Source organism: Embiotoca jacksoni, unplaced genomic scaffold (genome assembly GCF_022577435.1).
Source record: "Embiotoca jacksoni isolate LCO1_2020_lvr unplaced genomic scaffold, fEmbJac1.0.p SCAF_9, whole genome shotgun sequence".
Taxonomy (NCBI): domain Eukaryota; kingdom Metazoa; phylum Chordata; class Actinopteri; family Embiotocidae; genus Embiotoca; species Embiotoca jacksoni.
Window position 1 is genome coordinate 18,365,448 of NW_027185447.1, and position 14,808 is coordinate 18,380,255.

The window sequence follows — 14,808 nt, forward strand, 5'->3', positions numbered from 1 at the left end:
TACGCAACACACTCCTTACTGTACACTGTACAGCGCAGTCGTGACACAAACAAAGAGGGAGTGCGCAAGTATTATTGTATAAAGAAGTATACACATATATAGGCTGTGTATACATTTCTACACACACACACGCACAATATTATATGCGTTTAACATATTGTTGAAATATATATATTTCAACAATATATATGATTTAATACGATGTATTTACATCATATTAAAAAATATATTATATATCTTTTTTTTTATATTTATATTAGATACATTATTTATACTGTATTTATATTATACTATTACAAATGATATACACAATAGTAGATTATTTATAATGTATATACATTATATATGAGGAATATATGACACATATTATATACACATGTTAATAACATGTCACAGCATATGGCATCCCATAGTTAATGACCTCAAAAGTTACCCTCACTCCTTTTACCTTTTTCATTCAAATGAAATGTAAATTAATGCGTAAAATGTTTGTAATGTCTGTGGAGCACCTTCGGACAAATGTAACAAAATAGTCTGTGTCCACGGTGGCTTTTTATTAGAAGAAATCTTTTATTAGCGACCAGCCTTAGACAGTGTGCGGGTGAGCAAGCCAGTGTGCAAGAGACAGAGACTGACAAAAAGGAATTACTACATTTTCCGATTTAGCATTAATGGTATAGTAGACACTTCTTCCTGCAGTAAACCTCCCTGCACTATAACCACACAGTTTATCTACCTGTATCATTGACCAGCAGATTCACTAATGAAAATTCAGTGTTTTACAAACCAGGGTACACTGTAAAAAAAAAAAAAGAAAAGTACTGCAGAGCCCATTTAAAAATGGTTCAAATATTTTTTTTTTTCCTGAGTTTTCACAGACTGAGCCTTTAGTCCATTGTCATACAAATTCAGGAATTATCCCCTGATAAAATTTCAGTGAATAGATGTATTCCAAAAAGCCTTTGAAAATTATACAGTATGTCCATTTGGAAAAAATATTATTTGGGGAAGAAAATAAGTCTGAAATTATGTATTTCTAAGGAAAAAAAAAAAAAAAAAGATCGTCACCAGAGTTGAGTTTTTTTTAATTAAAAAAAAGACTTGGTTCTTTTAGTACTTAGCTATTAATTGGTGGCAATTGTTTTCAAACACCCTTTGAAACTGTCTACATACAGTAAACTAACCGTGATTAAATACTGCTTACAAATAACAGTACAGCAGAATTTGTGAAAAAAAAAAAGAGAATTATCAAATGACAACAATTAATAAGAGCTGTGAGCTAGCAGCTCCATAAGCATGCTCAGTAAATGATAAACATACCTTAATAAACAGCATGCATTTAATAAAAAACTGTTTTTAAAAGGTTAAGAAAATGGCAAGTATTTAACATCAACAACAACTATCCAAGGAAGAGTAAGGATCAAATATATGTTTAACCATATTGCAAGAACAGCTGGTGAAAATGCAAGATATATAAAAAATAACATGGAAAAAAATGATGATGCCTTTTAGTGAAAAAGCGTAGTGTGCTAAGTTTACAGCAGAGGGAGCATTCCTCCTGTCCTCTCCTGGGTTTTTCTATTTTTCTCCTTTCTCTCCACGGTCCTTTAGTTTTCCGGTGTTTGCCCTGGACCTGCCAGCAGCATCTCAGAAATATCGCACTCACTTCCACATCTTTCCATCAAAGTCTGAGTGAGGAGGAGGGAGAAGGAGATCATAAAAACAACATGTAACGTGTTTTTTTTATTATCTGAAGCTACTCTGAGGCTGTAAGGATGTTATTTTAGTGTTTATTCACTGAAATACAAAACATCTGCTCACCCTTATTGCAGTCTTTCACCATATCTCTCTCTTTCAGTAGGTTGTTTTTGTACTCTGTGGAGACAAAACAGGTTATTCAAAAGAAAAAAAAAAGCACCTTTATTAATTTGTTAATGCACTTGTATGTTTAATGCATGTCTGTGGATGAGGTTGACTGCACCTGAATTCATATCATCTTGGTTACAGGCCTTCAGCTCTGTGCAGTCTAATGCTATTTCATCTCCACTGGTCACATTTCCCCTGCACAGGAAGAAGTGTTATTCCATTTGCCATTAGATTTTATGAAAAGGAATTTTTTTTTTAAATAAAATTTACTGAATGATAATGTCTTACTGATCAGGTCTACCCAGCTCATACTCCAGCCCTGAAAAAAAAAATATAACACTCAATTTCTAACAATGTTTCTGTAAAATGCAACCTGTACATTAGTAAATATAATGAGTATGCTTTTTATGAGTATGGAAACCAATTGTGAGACACAAGCCAAGTATAAGTGAGGCAGTTACACTACACATGTACACAATACCTCTCTTTTTGCGTCGTCGAGTCAGCACAATGACAGCGATGACGATGAACGCCAGCAGTAGGAATGTTGCCAGGAAGTATCCCAAATGCTGCACGAAATAACTCCGATGTTCAGGGAAGAAGACGTTTACCACATGCGGACTCTCCTCCTCTTCAGTCCCTGAGGGGAAAATATTTAGAAAATTAAACAGTTTCTGAAATAAACTATTTGACTGTCTCACACATAGACACAGCCTAAGAGAAGAACTGAATATTACAAACTGTAAATATCAAGGGAACTTATGATATAATAAAATAACAACGTAATATGTTGTGGAAGACTTATGCTCACATTTTAACTGTGATTTATTGTATTGCTTCATTGGATTAACATAATGGTAATAAACAATGATCAAACTTAAAAGCTGTTTTACATGAGTACAAATTTGTATTCCCCCCCCCCCTACCTCTTTTTCATTTGCTTCCAAAGAAAGAAAAAGAGGGAGAGCAGAGAGTTAAATGTCAAAACACCACTGTTTGGCGGTAATGACTTCCAGACCTGATGTCATGCAGCTGTTATTTTTTTTCCTCCTCAGAAAAACACATGCTGACCAGAAAAAGAGAAGTGTGAGGAAAGAGAGGCAAATTCTGTAACGTGGTCTGTCTGCATTTCTGTATTCGTTTTCCATTTAGGGGACTGTTTAAGTCTTCACACGAAAACACAGAAATCTATTCTCTGTATGCGTGGAAAAGAAATCTGTAACACCTTCAGCAAAGCTCCTCACTGAACTCTGCTGGCTGAGTCTAAATACATGTCTGATAACATGGCAGGCAGGCTACAGTCTCACTTGACCCAAACTGTTTGTGTACCTGTTAGATAGTTAACTGTAATCAATAAAAAAGACAAGCAAAACAAATACAAAAATGCTTATGTCAAACATAAACTTCAAGATAATTTAAAGCTACTTTTGCAGAATAACCATCAAAGCATGTTTACAGAGCTGCTGCAATTACACACTAACAATTTCTCATAAATTCAAAAGTAGCTTGGTCACAGAAGTCTGATCACAGAGAATAAATACTGAGCATATCTCTTCATCTATAATATATGTTTTAATGTACTTTCACTCAGTGGTTTCTCATTAAAGCAGCTAAATTGGACACGCGTAACGCCAGACACTACTGAGTGACTAATGAGGAAAACATGCAATGTATTATCTCTGACCGATGCTTTCAAAACCAGCCAATCAAGAAAAAAAAAGAAAAAAACTTATTCTGATTTAATCACCCACCTCCTATGTGGGTCGTAATCATCAGCCGTCACTGTATAATGTAGCTAATATGCATGAAAATGAAAAGACATGTCCAAGGTCATTGTCTCTAGAGCCAAAGTGTCCAGAACAGAGGCACAGCCATGTCGCGGCAGTGGCCCATTACCATTTTCCTGACAGATCTGACATGTGTGTATGTGTTAAAGGCTAATGCACATATGCTGCACAGAGATTACACTGGTTTTTTTTCTTTTTCTATACCCTGTGGAATATGCATCATTTGCAATTCAATGAACTGAAAGAAAAGCATCTTTATTTTCAAAGATTAAGATTTCTGTTGTGTTGCTGACATCTCACGTAACGCCTCCTTCACGATAGCAGAGAGTGGATGTTCTATCTGTTCACACCGTAAATAATTACACCATTAAAATGAAAACCTCTCATGCCATTTGTAATTTAGGATGAATGCTGGCACATGGGTGAGTACAAACAACTTGCTTTTATCTAACAGACAAGATCAGTGATGCGTGAAGACCCTGAATTCCTAGATGAGGTTTAGTCAGAGGAAGTGGGCAGGATGCCATCTTTCCATGTGTGCATGTCTTCTCAACATAATTCACAGCATTATTAAATGAACTGTCATTTATTTAAAGGGGGAGGAGACTGTATATTCTAACACATACCGTCATCCCCTCCCCTTACTTTTCTCTTTCATGACACAGCTGGCCCAGATGTTGAACAGATGTATCCCATTTCCTTTTGAATGCTGGTAAACATGCCTCAACCACAGGCTGATACACATCAGCAGGGAGATGGAGCAGAGAATGGGAAAGTAAGAATAAACAAAACTAAAGATACAGTGGAACCGGTCTAGACACCCGGCTGGGACTTTTGGAGAAAAATGAGGTCAAATTGAGGGGGGAAAAAACAACATATGACAATCCACTCCCAACATTACAAGCTGTTGGAGACTACTCCTCTGCACAGTGCAATTAAAATATCTCCAGTAAAATGAAAAAGCTGTAAATGAAAACAGTTGGCGAGGAAAATAAGACCACTTCCTTTGCAGCCAATTTAGAGCTATTTACTGTAAACAGCCTCTCAAGCAAATGCTACGAATAGATGACTCCAAGAAAATCCTGCTTTAAATATGCAATGCTGAATTTATAATCAACAACTAAAACCTAACTAATATTTTGTTCTCTTTCTTTCTTTCCTTTTTCCATCTGTCTTTCTTTCTTACTCAACTAGCTCCTGCATTCCTTCGACCTCCTCCCTCTTCAGCTCAAATACAAAAACAGGGAGGACGGAGGAAAAATTGGCACGAAGAAGAACTGATTTAACTGACCAACTATGCCTATAAATATACCAAAACCCAGGAACAGTCTTCTCCCTCTTTGTGCAATTCAATCTAGAAACCATATGGGAAAAACCCATTTACCCTTACTAACTTCTGGGAAAAAACAAGTTTTAGGGATGTTTGTCTTGTTTTTGGTTCTGAGTGGCTTACTTGGTTCTGGTTCATTCTGGAAAATTGTGGGTGCTGTAGTCAGGACAGACGGAAGTGGAGGTCCCACGGTGAGTCTGAAGATACGCCTCTCATATAGCCCGCAGTAATGGTGGTGCAGGTGGCAGGAGTAAAGGCCTTTATTGACAGGCTTGAGGTCGGAGATGTACAGTGAGAAGTCTCCTAACGTAAAAGCATCCTCCGCCACGCCCATCTTGCTCTGGGCGAAGAGTGGTCCATAATCCCGGCGCTCTCCAGAGGCATAGAGGTCCACCAGTCGGTCGGCCTTATCGGGACGCACTCCGGGGGCCTGGAAGTCCCAGTGGGCCACCTGCTGCTGTTCCTCCTGGAGGCCCTCTCTCCAAAGGGAGCGCCGGTTCACACAAGGCAAAACCACAGAGCTGCCCAACAAGACCACGAACACAGTCTTCTCTCCATCCCAGTATCGCCTCTCTTTCCGAACTGGAAACACATTTGAGTGTTAAAGACGTTGCTGTTTAATCTCCTACATGCATTACAGCACAAGGAATCAAATTAGGCTCTACGATCAGAAGGCCTCACCTGACTTCGTGACATTGAGCTGGATTTGAATGGACTGGTGAATCTGGCAGTAGTGATGGTGCAAATTACAAGTATAAACTCCTTTGTCAGTTGTGACCACATCTGGAAAGAAAAGCATCCAAACAATAAGATCAAATTATATATGTCTGAGAACAATGTTTATTGGAAACTAAAGACGACTCACTGTTGATTATAAGGGAGAAGTTGCCATCATTGAAAGCAGAGTCTGGGATGGAAATGCGTCCCTTGTTGAAGCCGTTGTAGACCCTCAGTCGGGCTCCAGGCGACATGTCCAGGACTCGCTCCACAGCGTACTCTGGGCTGCTGGGGACCAAGTCCCAGTGCACCACCCTCTGACGGTCCTTCAGTCTGTCCTGGGTCCACACCATGCGAGGGCTATGGCAGGGCAGGACGGCCTTCGACCCTGCAGGGAGTGTAAGGTTCTTGACCTCCACCACTGCACCGAGCCTGCTGCTGCTGCTGCTGCTCTGGCCCCAAGCTGACACAACATACAAACACATGTACTCAGAAATTCAATGCAGCAATGACAGACAGAAGTGGATCAAAAATGAGCTACTATTCAACTTCTATTCAGGTTGTGCACAGAAATAAGAATGACTTACCTCCTGACAGGAAAAGCACAGCAAGAACTGAAAGAAACAAAAGCATGCATGATTAGAGTTGTAGCTGACTGATGCTTTGAATCCATACTTTCTGCTGTTACCTTATTATGCAAATTCTTCACAGATATCAGGCTATTTAAAGATTCATCATGAGAAATACTTCAAACACTTCCACACTGAATAATTGTCAAACTGCCTGGAGGTTTTAGATTTAATATGTACTGACCCAGCAGCAAAAAAAATGTCAGAGTTGGAGCAGAAGTGGGTTCAGTGAGAGGACAGTTGAAAGATTTGAAGGAAAAAAACACAAGCACATGCTGGAAAGGCAATACTTTAAGACAGAAGTCCCACACAGGAAAAAAAAAAAAAAAAAACATTTGAAAAATAAAACGGATGTCAACAATATATTCAACACTCAACAATATATTTGCTGTTTGTGTTTTCTCTCACTCCAGGGAGTTTTCTTACAGCACACTCGCTATTTCTAAAGCACTTTTCCCACAGTGCTATTTCGTTGTCTGTTTACTGAAGGGCCAACGGAGACGCGTGCCGCCAAAGCATACAGAGCCCCTATTCATCCTGGCTGCTGCTGCTGGCTTGTTGCAAGGCCATGATCCTGGAGGGGACTAAGAGGCAGGCTCTTATTCAGCTCACTTCAGTCCCACTACGTGGTGTCAAAAGTCCAGGGACCAAACACCTGTGTGTTTTTCACTATACTGCTAATGGGTACTGAGAACTATAGATGCAAGTGGGTTTTTTTTTAATGTACTGTATGTCGAGATATATTCAGTCTATTCTCTATTCAAATGAATAGAGAATATTTTTTTGTGCACTGATGTTAGAGATTTGAAAACGCCAAGATTTGTTGGCACTTTTAAACTTTTTTGGTCTCAAATTATTTCACTAAAGCTGGGCAGCAAAGTCAGATACATAAATTATTTGATTTCAGGATAAAAATTTTTTTAAAAAAACATGTATAATCCAAGAAAGGATACTAATTAAATGAACAAAAGAACTTTTAAAAAGGGATTTAAAAGATTATTTCATCAGGCAGGTAATTCCACAGGCTTGAGACAGTGACTGTTAATGCTTTGTCCCCTTTCTTTTTAAGATGGGCATCTGGAGCAGGAAAAAGACATCTGCCTGAGGATCTCAAGCTATGAACAGGCTTGTACAGAACTAGGAGATCAGTAATATTATAATAAGAGCTATAAAAGTAAGCCATAGGATCTTAAAACAGACCAGGGGCCAGCGTTAGGAGGAAGCGTAAAGTGGCCTCAGCACTTGGTTCTGGTTAAAGTTCTGGCGGTTGAGTTCTGTAGAGCCTGTAAGTGATCAGTAGATCAAAGTGAAGTCTTGAGATGTTCTGAATCTGTAAATTACTGAACATTTTCTCGAGAAACATCTGTCTAAATTGGATTAAGCTGATAAAAAAAATTGAGGTATTTTACATAAGAATTTGTATTTTTTTTTACTTGACTGTAATTTGACAACTATAATTAAAATTGACAGATTAAAATTTTACTTGTGCACCATACAGTATGATGAGTTTATAACATAGGATGCATATCTATAGATGAATCTTGTACCCAGAGTTGATACATGAGCTCCACTTTGACCACTTATAGTACAGTTAAATATTACTTTCACATGAATACATCAATAATGTTGATCTAAATTTTCAATTCCATCTCCTTTATTATAGCACCAGATCACAACATAAGTCATCTTTCCAACTTTACATAGTAAGGTAGAGACTTTAAATTATTATAGAGAGAAACAGTTTCCACATTAGCAAATAATGGTGACAGTGGGGAGAATAAAACTTGTTTTGAACAGACTAAGACGTGAGGCAGCCGTCTGCCTCGATCAATCAACCAGTCAACATGATCTCTATAAAAGTATTACACTCACGGGGGGCATTTTTGTGAGAACTTTGAGTTTTGATATTTTGAGCACATTTTTACACAACAGTGGGCTGTGCAAAATCTGTTATCCAGGTGTTAAGCTCATCATGGCTGCACATAGTGGAGAGTGAGAATTTCATCACATCCAAACAATATCACACACCTGTGTGATAAACAATTTCACCGTCGAGCTGGATGCCTCTGCTACTGTGCCTCTATGCAGTAAGTTCATGACATTACATAATAATAGCTACTTGAAGCTGAGCGAAATGATTTCAGCACACACACTGGCATCAGCGAGGAGACCTCATGCTGGAAACCGTTGGTGGGTTTTCTATTGAAGGTTATAAACTTTCCTGCTGATGTTGAAACAAAGTGTTCCAGCCCCTGTAATTGTCTCTCATCAGACACACACAGGCTGTTGACTCACAAGGCTGATTTAACAGTGGGACTCCCCAATGTGCTATTGAATTACCCGTGATAATAACAGACATTTAGCAAATGACTTGTAAAATTACTGCCGTCCTCTTAAACCCCGCCACGTGGAGGATCACTTACCAGAGTGCCGTCCGTGAGGTAAAACAAAACAGGTTTCAAAGTATGACTAAAACATAAAATACAGATTTACTCAGCGTAATTTCTGTGATTCATGAGAGTTGTGGCTGTGAAGTTTACTCACAGCCCAGTCACAGGTTAAAAATAAATCATACAAATCTGTCCAGCTGCAGACTCAGCTAAAAGTACAAAGCTGCATTCAAAAGAACTTATTGACTGTCCTGTGGAAACACTCAGGTGTGTATATTAAATGGCAGATATATGAATACAAGTATTTTGTGTTGGCTATCATAAGTATATACTAGACCATCATTCCTTTACGGTAGAAACATACCAAATTATTTGTCTGTTTTTCTTTCTGCGTTAAATGTCTATGGGTAACTTTAGAGAGTATATTATTGTAAATGTGTTAATCCTGCTGTAGTTGCACTTTATTTACACCTTTGTACAATCAGGTAAAGTCTTTACTACTTTTTGTCATGTTTCAAGTACATCTGATCTGATCTGATCTAATGACACCAAAATGTCATTGTTGCAAAAGGTAATTTACTAAAAAGTTATGGGGGGAGGGGCATCACCTTTTTTCTAAGTTTCTGCAGGATAAAGTGGGCTGAAAGAGGGATTTCCCACAGGGGTTTTTAAAGAAAACAAACGTGCTACCTTATTGTGAGAGCATATAATTTTCTGCCCTAAATGACATGTTTATAAGCCTGTTTATTCCAAACAGCAATTGTAATCTTTTCCATGCCCTGTTTGTGGTCGTTCATTAAGACATGGTCCAACCATGATAAACACCCCCTCCTCCATGCCATCGGGACTCAAAGCGACCCACTCGTCGTGAAACACTCATTATCATCACATACTGTGTAATGACTGGCTGCTGGATTGTGCTGACTCCTCCACTCAGACCGCAGTTAACTGGAAACACATTGGGCTGAAGCCATAAACATTAAAAAAACAAAAAAAAAAACACATTCACAACACTAAAACTGCATCAGCAGGCCGAGGGCAGTCAGACCCATGCAATGTTACTTTATAGGATTTTCATATTCAAGTTCATGTTGCTCAATACGCCATACATTTTTCAGAACTCTGAATATTTTGAAGAAAAAAAAAAAAAAAAGGAAAAGTTCTGTGATCTCAAGTAAAACAGAATATACAGTATATGATAGATAAGTTTAAGGTTACTTGGGTAAGTTTAAGGAAGGTAGGATACATTTAAGGAAGGAAGGATAAGTTTAAGGAAGGAAGGATAAGTTTGAGGAAGGATAAAGAATAGAAATTGCATTAAGGAACTTTTGGGTCAATAAAAAGATCGCCTAAATAAACACAAAATGAAACCCACGATGGACCTAACTGAAGAAAACATGACCATGCATAGATATTAAATAACAATTGTGCCTCAAATAAAACCATCTTAAAAAACAATGCGGGTTATTTACTCGTCAACATTACAGCTTGCACAGATATAAGAAAAGAAAAAGCTATTGAAAACAATCAATAAGAAACAATTCACGGTGCAGTTGGCAAACCCGAGTAACGAGTTTGCTTTTGTTCCGGACGGCTCATTCTGACCTGGATCCAATTATGGCACAAAGAAAGTTTCCTCCAGCAACTTTTCTCTTAAAGAAGAAAAAAAAAAAAAAAAAAAAAAAAAAACGAGACAACTGGTGAACTTACCCTGAAGTAGATTCATGTCGAGGTGCATCTTCTTCACAGCGCTGACAGCAGAGGTTGAAAAGCCCGTCAGAGGTGGTGTGAGTTACAATAGATAAAATACAAGAAAGCTTGAAGTTCACGGAGCAGCAGCTGTTTTCTGTTGTGTTCCTGCAGCCTGGAGCCTGAACACGCTCCGCCTCCGCCGACCGATGAAATCCAACACTGCCGTTTAATTTGGTGCCGCACTCCTCACCAACATGCGGACCAAGTTTAAAAGGTGTGTAGAGAACTATAAAATCATACGCCAACATACCACGTACATATGATAAATGGTGCCACAGTTTCAGTTATCCGAAAAGTCAACTTCCATCGCCATCAAAATTCAAGCAACTACTAACTTCTCATCAAAACCCAAACGGGCCGAGAAGTCTTACCAATAGAAACTTGGGTACATAGAAGAGCATCTTGTGGAAAAAACAAAACCAAAAAAAAAGGTGTTGTAGACTTGTTTTCATTACAAATGCTTCTAAGCACAGAAAGCAAAACAAGCATATCCTGATGAGAACATAAATTATTTTTCATTAAGTCGAACGCTTTACAGACAGCTGTATTTACATGATAAAAGTGCTTAGTTAAAGTCAGTAAGTGTATTTTAGTACATTTATTTTGGACCCCATTTTCCCACAGGAAGAGTTTTTCATGTGAAACCTCCATACTTTTTGGAGGTCAGAAAGGCTGCTTTAGGATTGAAGTTGTAGAAGTATCGTATTAGGTCTACAATGAGATGTTTTATTGCATAAGCACATTTTATAAAAAATGAACAAAAATGGTTTTTTTTGGCCTGAAATCACTAGAGGAAGATACACCAGTATGACCTACTGATTTATCACTTTGCACAATACTGCCATCCACAGCATGAATAGAGAAACGTTGGCATCTACACCTGATCAGGCCATTATCAGCAGATAAGTAAGAAGCAACAGAAAATTCCACAAAACATGTTTTAGGCTTCGCAGAGATTTTTTTTTATTAGATTATGTACACACAAAACATAACTGCTCGCATTGACAATACGGTATCATCAATGAAATGCCTAAAATAACCTGGAAAGAACAGAAAGTAGGCTGATTGTTTTCACGGTGGTTTGTGAGGTTTGATGTGCAGTCGTCCAGTGTGAAGGGTCGTGTGACATAAACTTGAATCACTGTCAGTGTTTCTCAGTTCCTTCTGTTTCCGTGCTGTTTAATAAAGATCTTCGGTGCAGTCCAGCCCTCTGGAGCTTTCTTCAGTCCAGCTCGCATCCAAATCCTCTTCAGATCCTCCTCAAATCGTTTCTGTGCAGGATGAACACACACAGGCAACGTCAATGTGTGAAGAAAATTCATATTTATCTGGCTATGGAAAACTGTTTTATATGCATACTTGTATGCATGTCGGGCATATGAATCCTACATAAATATTAGTTAAGAGACTGCAAATAATATACATCATGATAAAATAGTATGAGTACATTCTTTTTTAATTAAAATTCAAATAAATCAACTTTTATTTCTTATCTAACTATGGCACGTCATATTCATTTGTCTAACAGGACAGAAATAAACAGAAAGGAAAAGAGAGACGTCTCACCTGCTTCTTCTTCCCTCGGCCCTCCAGCACTCTCCTTTTCAAGAATTTTGTCCGTTTCTGCAGCTTCTTGTATTTATGCCGATTCATTTTCCGCCGACGGATCTCGAGAACATTCTTACATTGAAGGGGTGTTGCTGCACCCTCCCCATCCTCCAAAACGGGGACGGAGGCGGGCGGCAGCACCTTCTCCTCCAGCAGCTCTACGTCCTCCTGTGGCTGAGGAGACTCCAGCAAAGGAAGAAGCGAGTAGCGCAGAGAGAGCCAGCTCTCCAGAGGACTTACTGACAGTTTACGCGGAACGAGAGCCTCGTCCAGCTCCGGCTCGAGCTGGATCCATTGCGGAGGAGATGCGTTGTCTGCTGCTGTTGAGTAGTTTCTTAGTTTGTGTTGTAGTGAAGAGCAGTGAGCAGGAAGGACTGGTTGTAGACACCCATTCAAAATTTCCCCACGGGCTTGGAGTGTACCTAAAAGAGAAAAGACATTCTGTATTGTTGAGAGACAAAACTTACACGGGAAATATTATATAAAATGAGGACAGACAAGATTTGTTTTCATACTTACGAGTTGCTCTACTTAACAGACTGAGACGATGGATGACCTTTGAAGCAAACATTGTTAATGATCATCCAAATAAAGTCATCAGGAATGGGATGGATGGTCACTGGTCCTGTGGGCATGAGCAGTGCTGTGTGTCAGTCATAGTTCTCCAAAGAGCTTCCAAACTAGTCGGAAATCAATAACTCTGGGACACGAGTAACATTCATTTCAATTGTCAATTATTCTGCCAATTATCATGTCAATTTATCAGTTGTTTAAGTCTATTTAATGTCTGAAATTGTTGTTGTTTTTTTTTTAAAAACAAAAAGGTTGACTTTGGTTTCTCAGTTTGAAGAAAAACCCATCTGTTGAGAAAAACTGAAAAAGGCTAATGGCACCTTTATGATAAACTGGTGTTAACTTTCGTGTTTTGTCTTAACAATCAGTCCAAAACCCCAAAACATTGCATTTATGACATACAACATTAAAAAAAATAAAAATAAAATAAGGAAAACCATCAACAAAAGTCTCAAAACATCCATCAATCAAGTCATAAAGGTAGTAACCCAGCAGTTATACCAAGTAATGTCTACCAAATAAATATAATGAGATAAAAGTCCTCGTTTCAGCATCACCACTTAAAGCGTTACGATGAAATCTGGAAGTTTGTCATTGGATTTATTTATTTTTTTTTATCATTAAAACACAACAATGAACGTGATTGACAGTTGCAGCCGTACTGAACTGGATTAACCAACAAAGGCAGGCCAACGACATTTGACTGAAATAAAAATGATGAAATGCAACGACGTCGCCGAGCAAATGCAATAAAATCAAGATAAACATAAATAACTGAGATAATGTTATTTTCTAGTTGCCGGGTGGCCTGTCACTGGCGTGCTAGTTAGCGACGTAGCTGCGCTGAGGACGTGCAAGTCGCGATAACGCCAGGATATAAAGGCAAGAAGACTTCTGCTATTAACCATCTCACGAAATGTATACAATCAACTCGTGTATTTTTACGAAAAGTGTTATGTTACCTGGAGCTACTGTGACCGGAGTTTGCCTCTCAATGTGACTTCAGAGGCTAACTTCCGGCCCGTGCGACACAAATTAAAAGCACCTCCTGTTTCTCAGAGCGGACAAAGGTTCCGCTGGAGCAGATATGCAACATCTAAATGAAAAGTCGTTTCCTAGGATTAGGTTTCGCTTTATATCAATAAACTCACAAATTAAAACCGTAAAACATCATAATCATTAACGAACCATCGACATTTTTTTTATATTATTTAATTAGTCATCAGTAGTTTGGACAAGGTTTGCATCCTTGGTTTGTTTGTGTGTTAAACAATTGAGTAAACTGTGTGAATACAACTACAATATAAATAGAGTGCACTTAGAGATGTTCTGCACTTATAGTCCTTTTACATCAGAGTTACTTTGAATCCTTTTATAACTTACTGTAGCTTCAACATTTTAATATTTTCTTTTATCCTTTTCAGCTGTCTAGAAATGCAATTTTGTAATCAGGCTGCGGAGTGGTCTGTAGTCTTTAATTTAAAAAAAAAAATGCCCAAAATGACAGCCATGGTTACAAGTGCCACACATCTGTTACTGAAATGTCTGTAGAACAAAAGATAATCAGTTTCTATTTCCTATCAGCTAACATGTAGGCTATAAAATATAAATTGCAGCAGTGCAAATAAGGAGACACAAAGTTCCACGTTTGTGAAGGTGTATTTCTTATGATGGGTTTACATGACTTGTTTAAAAACAGATGAGAAAAGGAATTCGTGGACTGACAGTTCTACATTAAATAAATATATATTCATCGGGAAAAGACAGATTTACCAAAGGGGGGTGCATGAAAATAGGGTAGCAAAATATCATACCATTTACTTAGCCGTAAAAAGCGAACGAAATATTGAGAACCATATTTGTATTACTGAAATGTCAAGTATATATTTTAAACATGTGATGTCACAGGCTAACAAAACCCCAGCATGATCCAGGTATAACGGGTATCAACGTGGACCACTTCACAAAGCAGCAAACTTCTCCATGCACAAAGACTTACCCTCACTTATCACATTGTTCCTTTAAAACTACTTATAAAGTGAACATTTTGGCCAATGAATTCAGGCACTTCAGACCAAAGCAGATATGTGACTTTAATTTTCTTATTTATGTGGTAAATTTGGATAGACCTACCTCTAAAACCTATTATTCAACAT

The 14,808-nt window shown here is 38.2% G+C and overlaps 2 protein-coding genes across 2 annotated transcripts; both read right to left on the reverse strand.

Annotated features, from left to right (window-relative positions):
* Positions 1–533: 533 nt before the first annotated feature.
* On the reverse strand, positions 534–10,559 carry LOC138193442 (matrix remodeling-associated protein 8-like). The gene is made up of 10 exons (XM_069141484.1): positions 10,430–10,559; positions 6,288–6,314; positions 5,849–6,163; positions 5,665–5,766; positions 5,107–5,565; positions 2,348–2,506; positions 2,155–2,185; positions 1,982–2,061; positions 1,822–1,875; positions 534–1,688 (listed from the first exon to the last, which is right to left on the reverse strand). Exons 1-10 carry the CDS (start codon positions 10,455–10,457, stop codon positions 1,663–1,665), a joined length of 1,281 nt encoding a protein of 426 aa, XP_068997585.1. The 5' UTR covers positions 10,458–10,559; the 3' UTR covers positions 534–1,662.
* Positions 10,560–11,392: 833 nt separating this feature from the next.
* On the reverse strand, positions 11,393–13,693 carry aurkaip1 (aurora kinase A interacting protein 1). Its single transcript, XM_069140643.1, has 4 exons — positions 13,615–13,693; positions 12,599–12,704; positions 12,038–12,501; positions 11,393–11,742 (listed from the first exon to the last, which is right to left on the reverse strand). Exons 2-4 carry the CDS (start codon positions 12,648–12,650, stop codon positions 11,626–11,628), a joined length of 633 nt encoding a protein of 210 aa, XP_068996744.1. The 5' UTR covers positions 12,651–12,704; positions 13,615–13,693; the 3' UTR covers positions 11,393–11,625.
* Between the last annotated feature and the right edge of the window lie 1,115 nt (positions 13,694–14,808).

Bases quoted from the DNA above. Each gene is read 5' to 3' on its own strand.
- LOC138193442 (XM_069141484.1), bottom strand. From the start codon at position 10,457: ATGCACCTCGACATGAATCTACTTCAGG. The intron at 6,315-10,429 runs GTAAGTTCACCA...TGTTTCTTTCAG, and splicing joins CGACATGAATCTACTTCAGG to TTCTTGCTGTGCTTTTCCTG. The intron at 6,164-6,287 runs GTAAGTCATTCT...ATGTTGTGTCAG, and splicing joins TGTGCTTTTCCTGTCAGGAG to CTTGGGGCCAGAGCAGCAGC.
- aurkaip1 (XM_069140643.1), bottom strand. From the start codon at position 12,650: ATGTTTGCTTCAAAGGTCATCCATCGTCTCAGTCTGTTAAGTAGAGCA. The intron at 12,502-12,598 runs GTAAGTATGAAA...TTTCTCTTTTAG, and splicing joins TCTGTTAAGTAGAGCAACTC to GTACACTCCAAGCCCGTGGG. The intron at 11,743-12,037 runs GTGAGACGTCTC...CATCCTGCACAG, and splicing joins GCCGAGGGAAGAAGAAGCAG to AAACGATTTGAGGAGGATCT.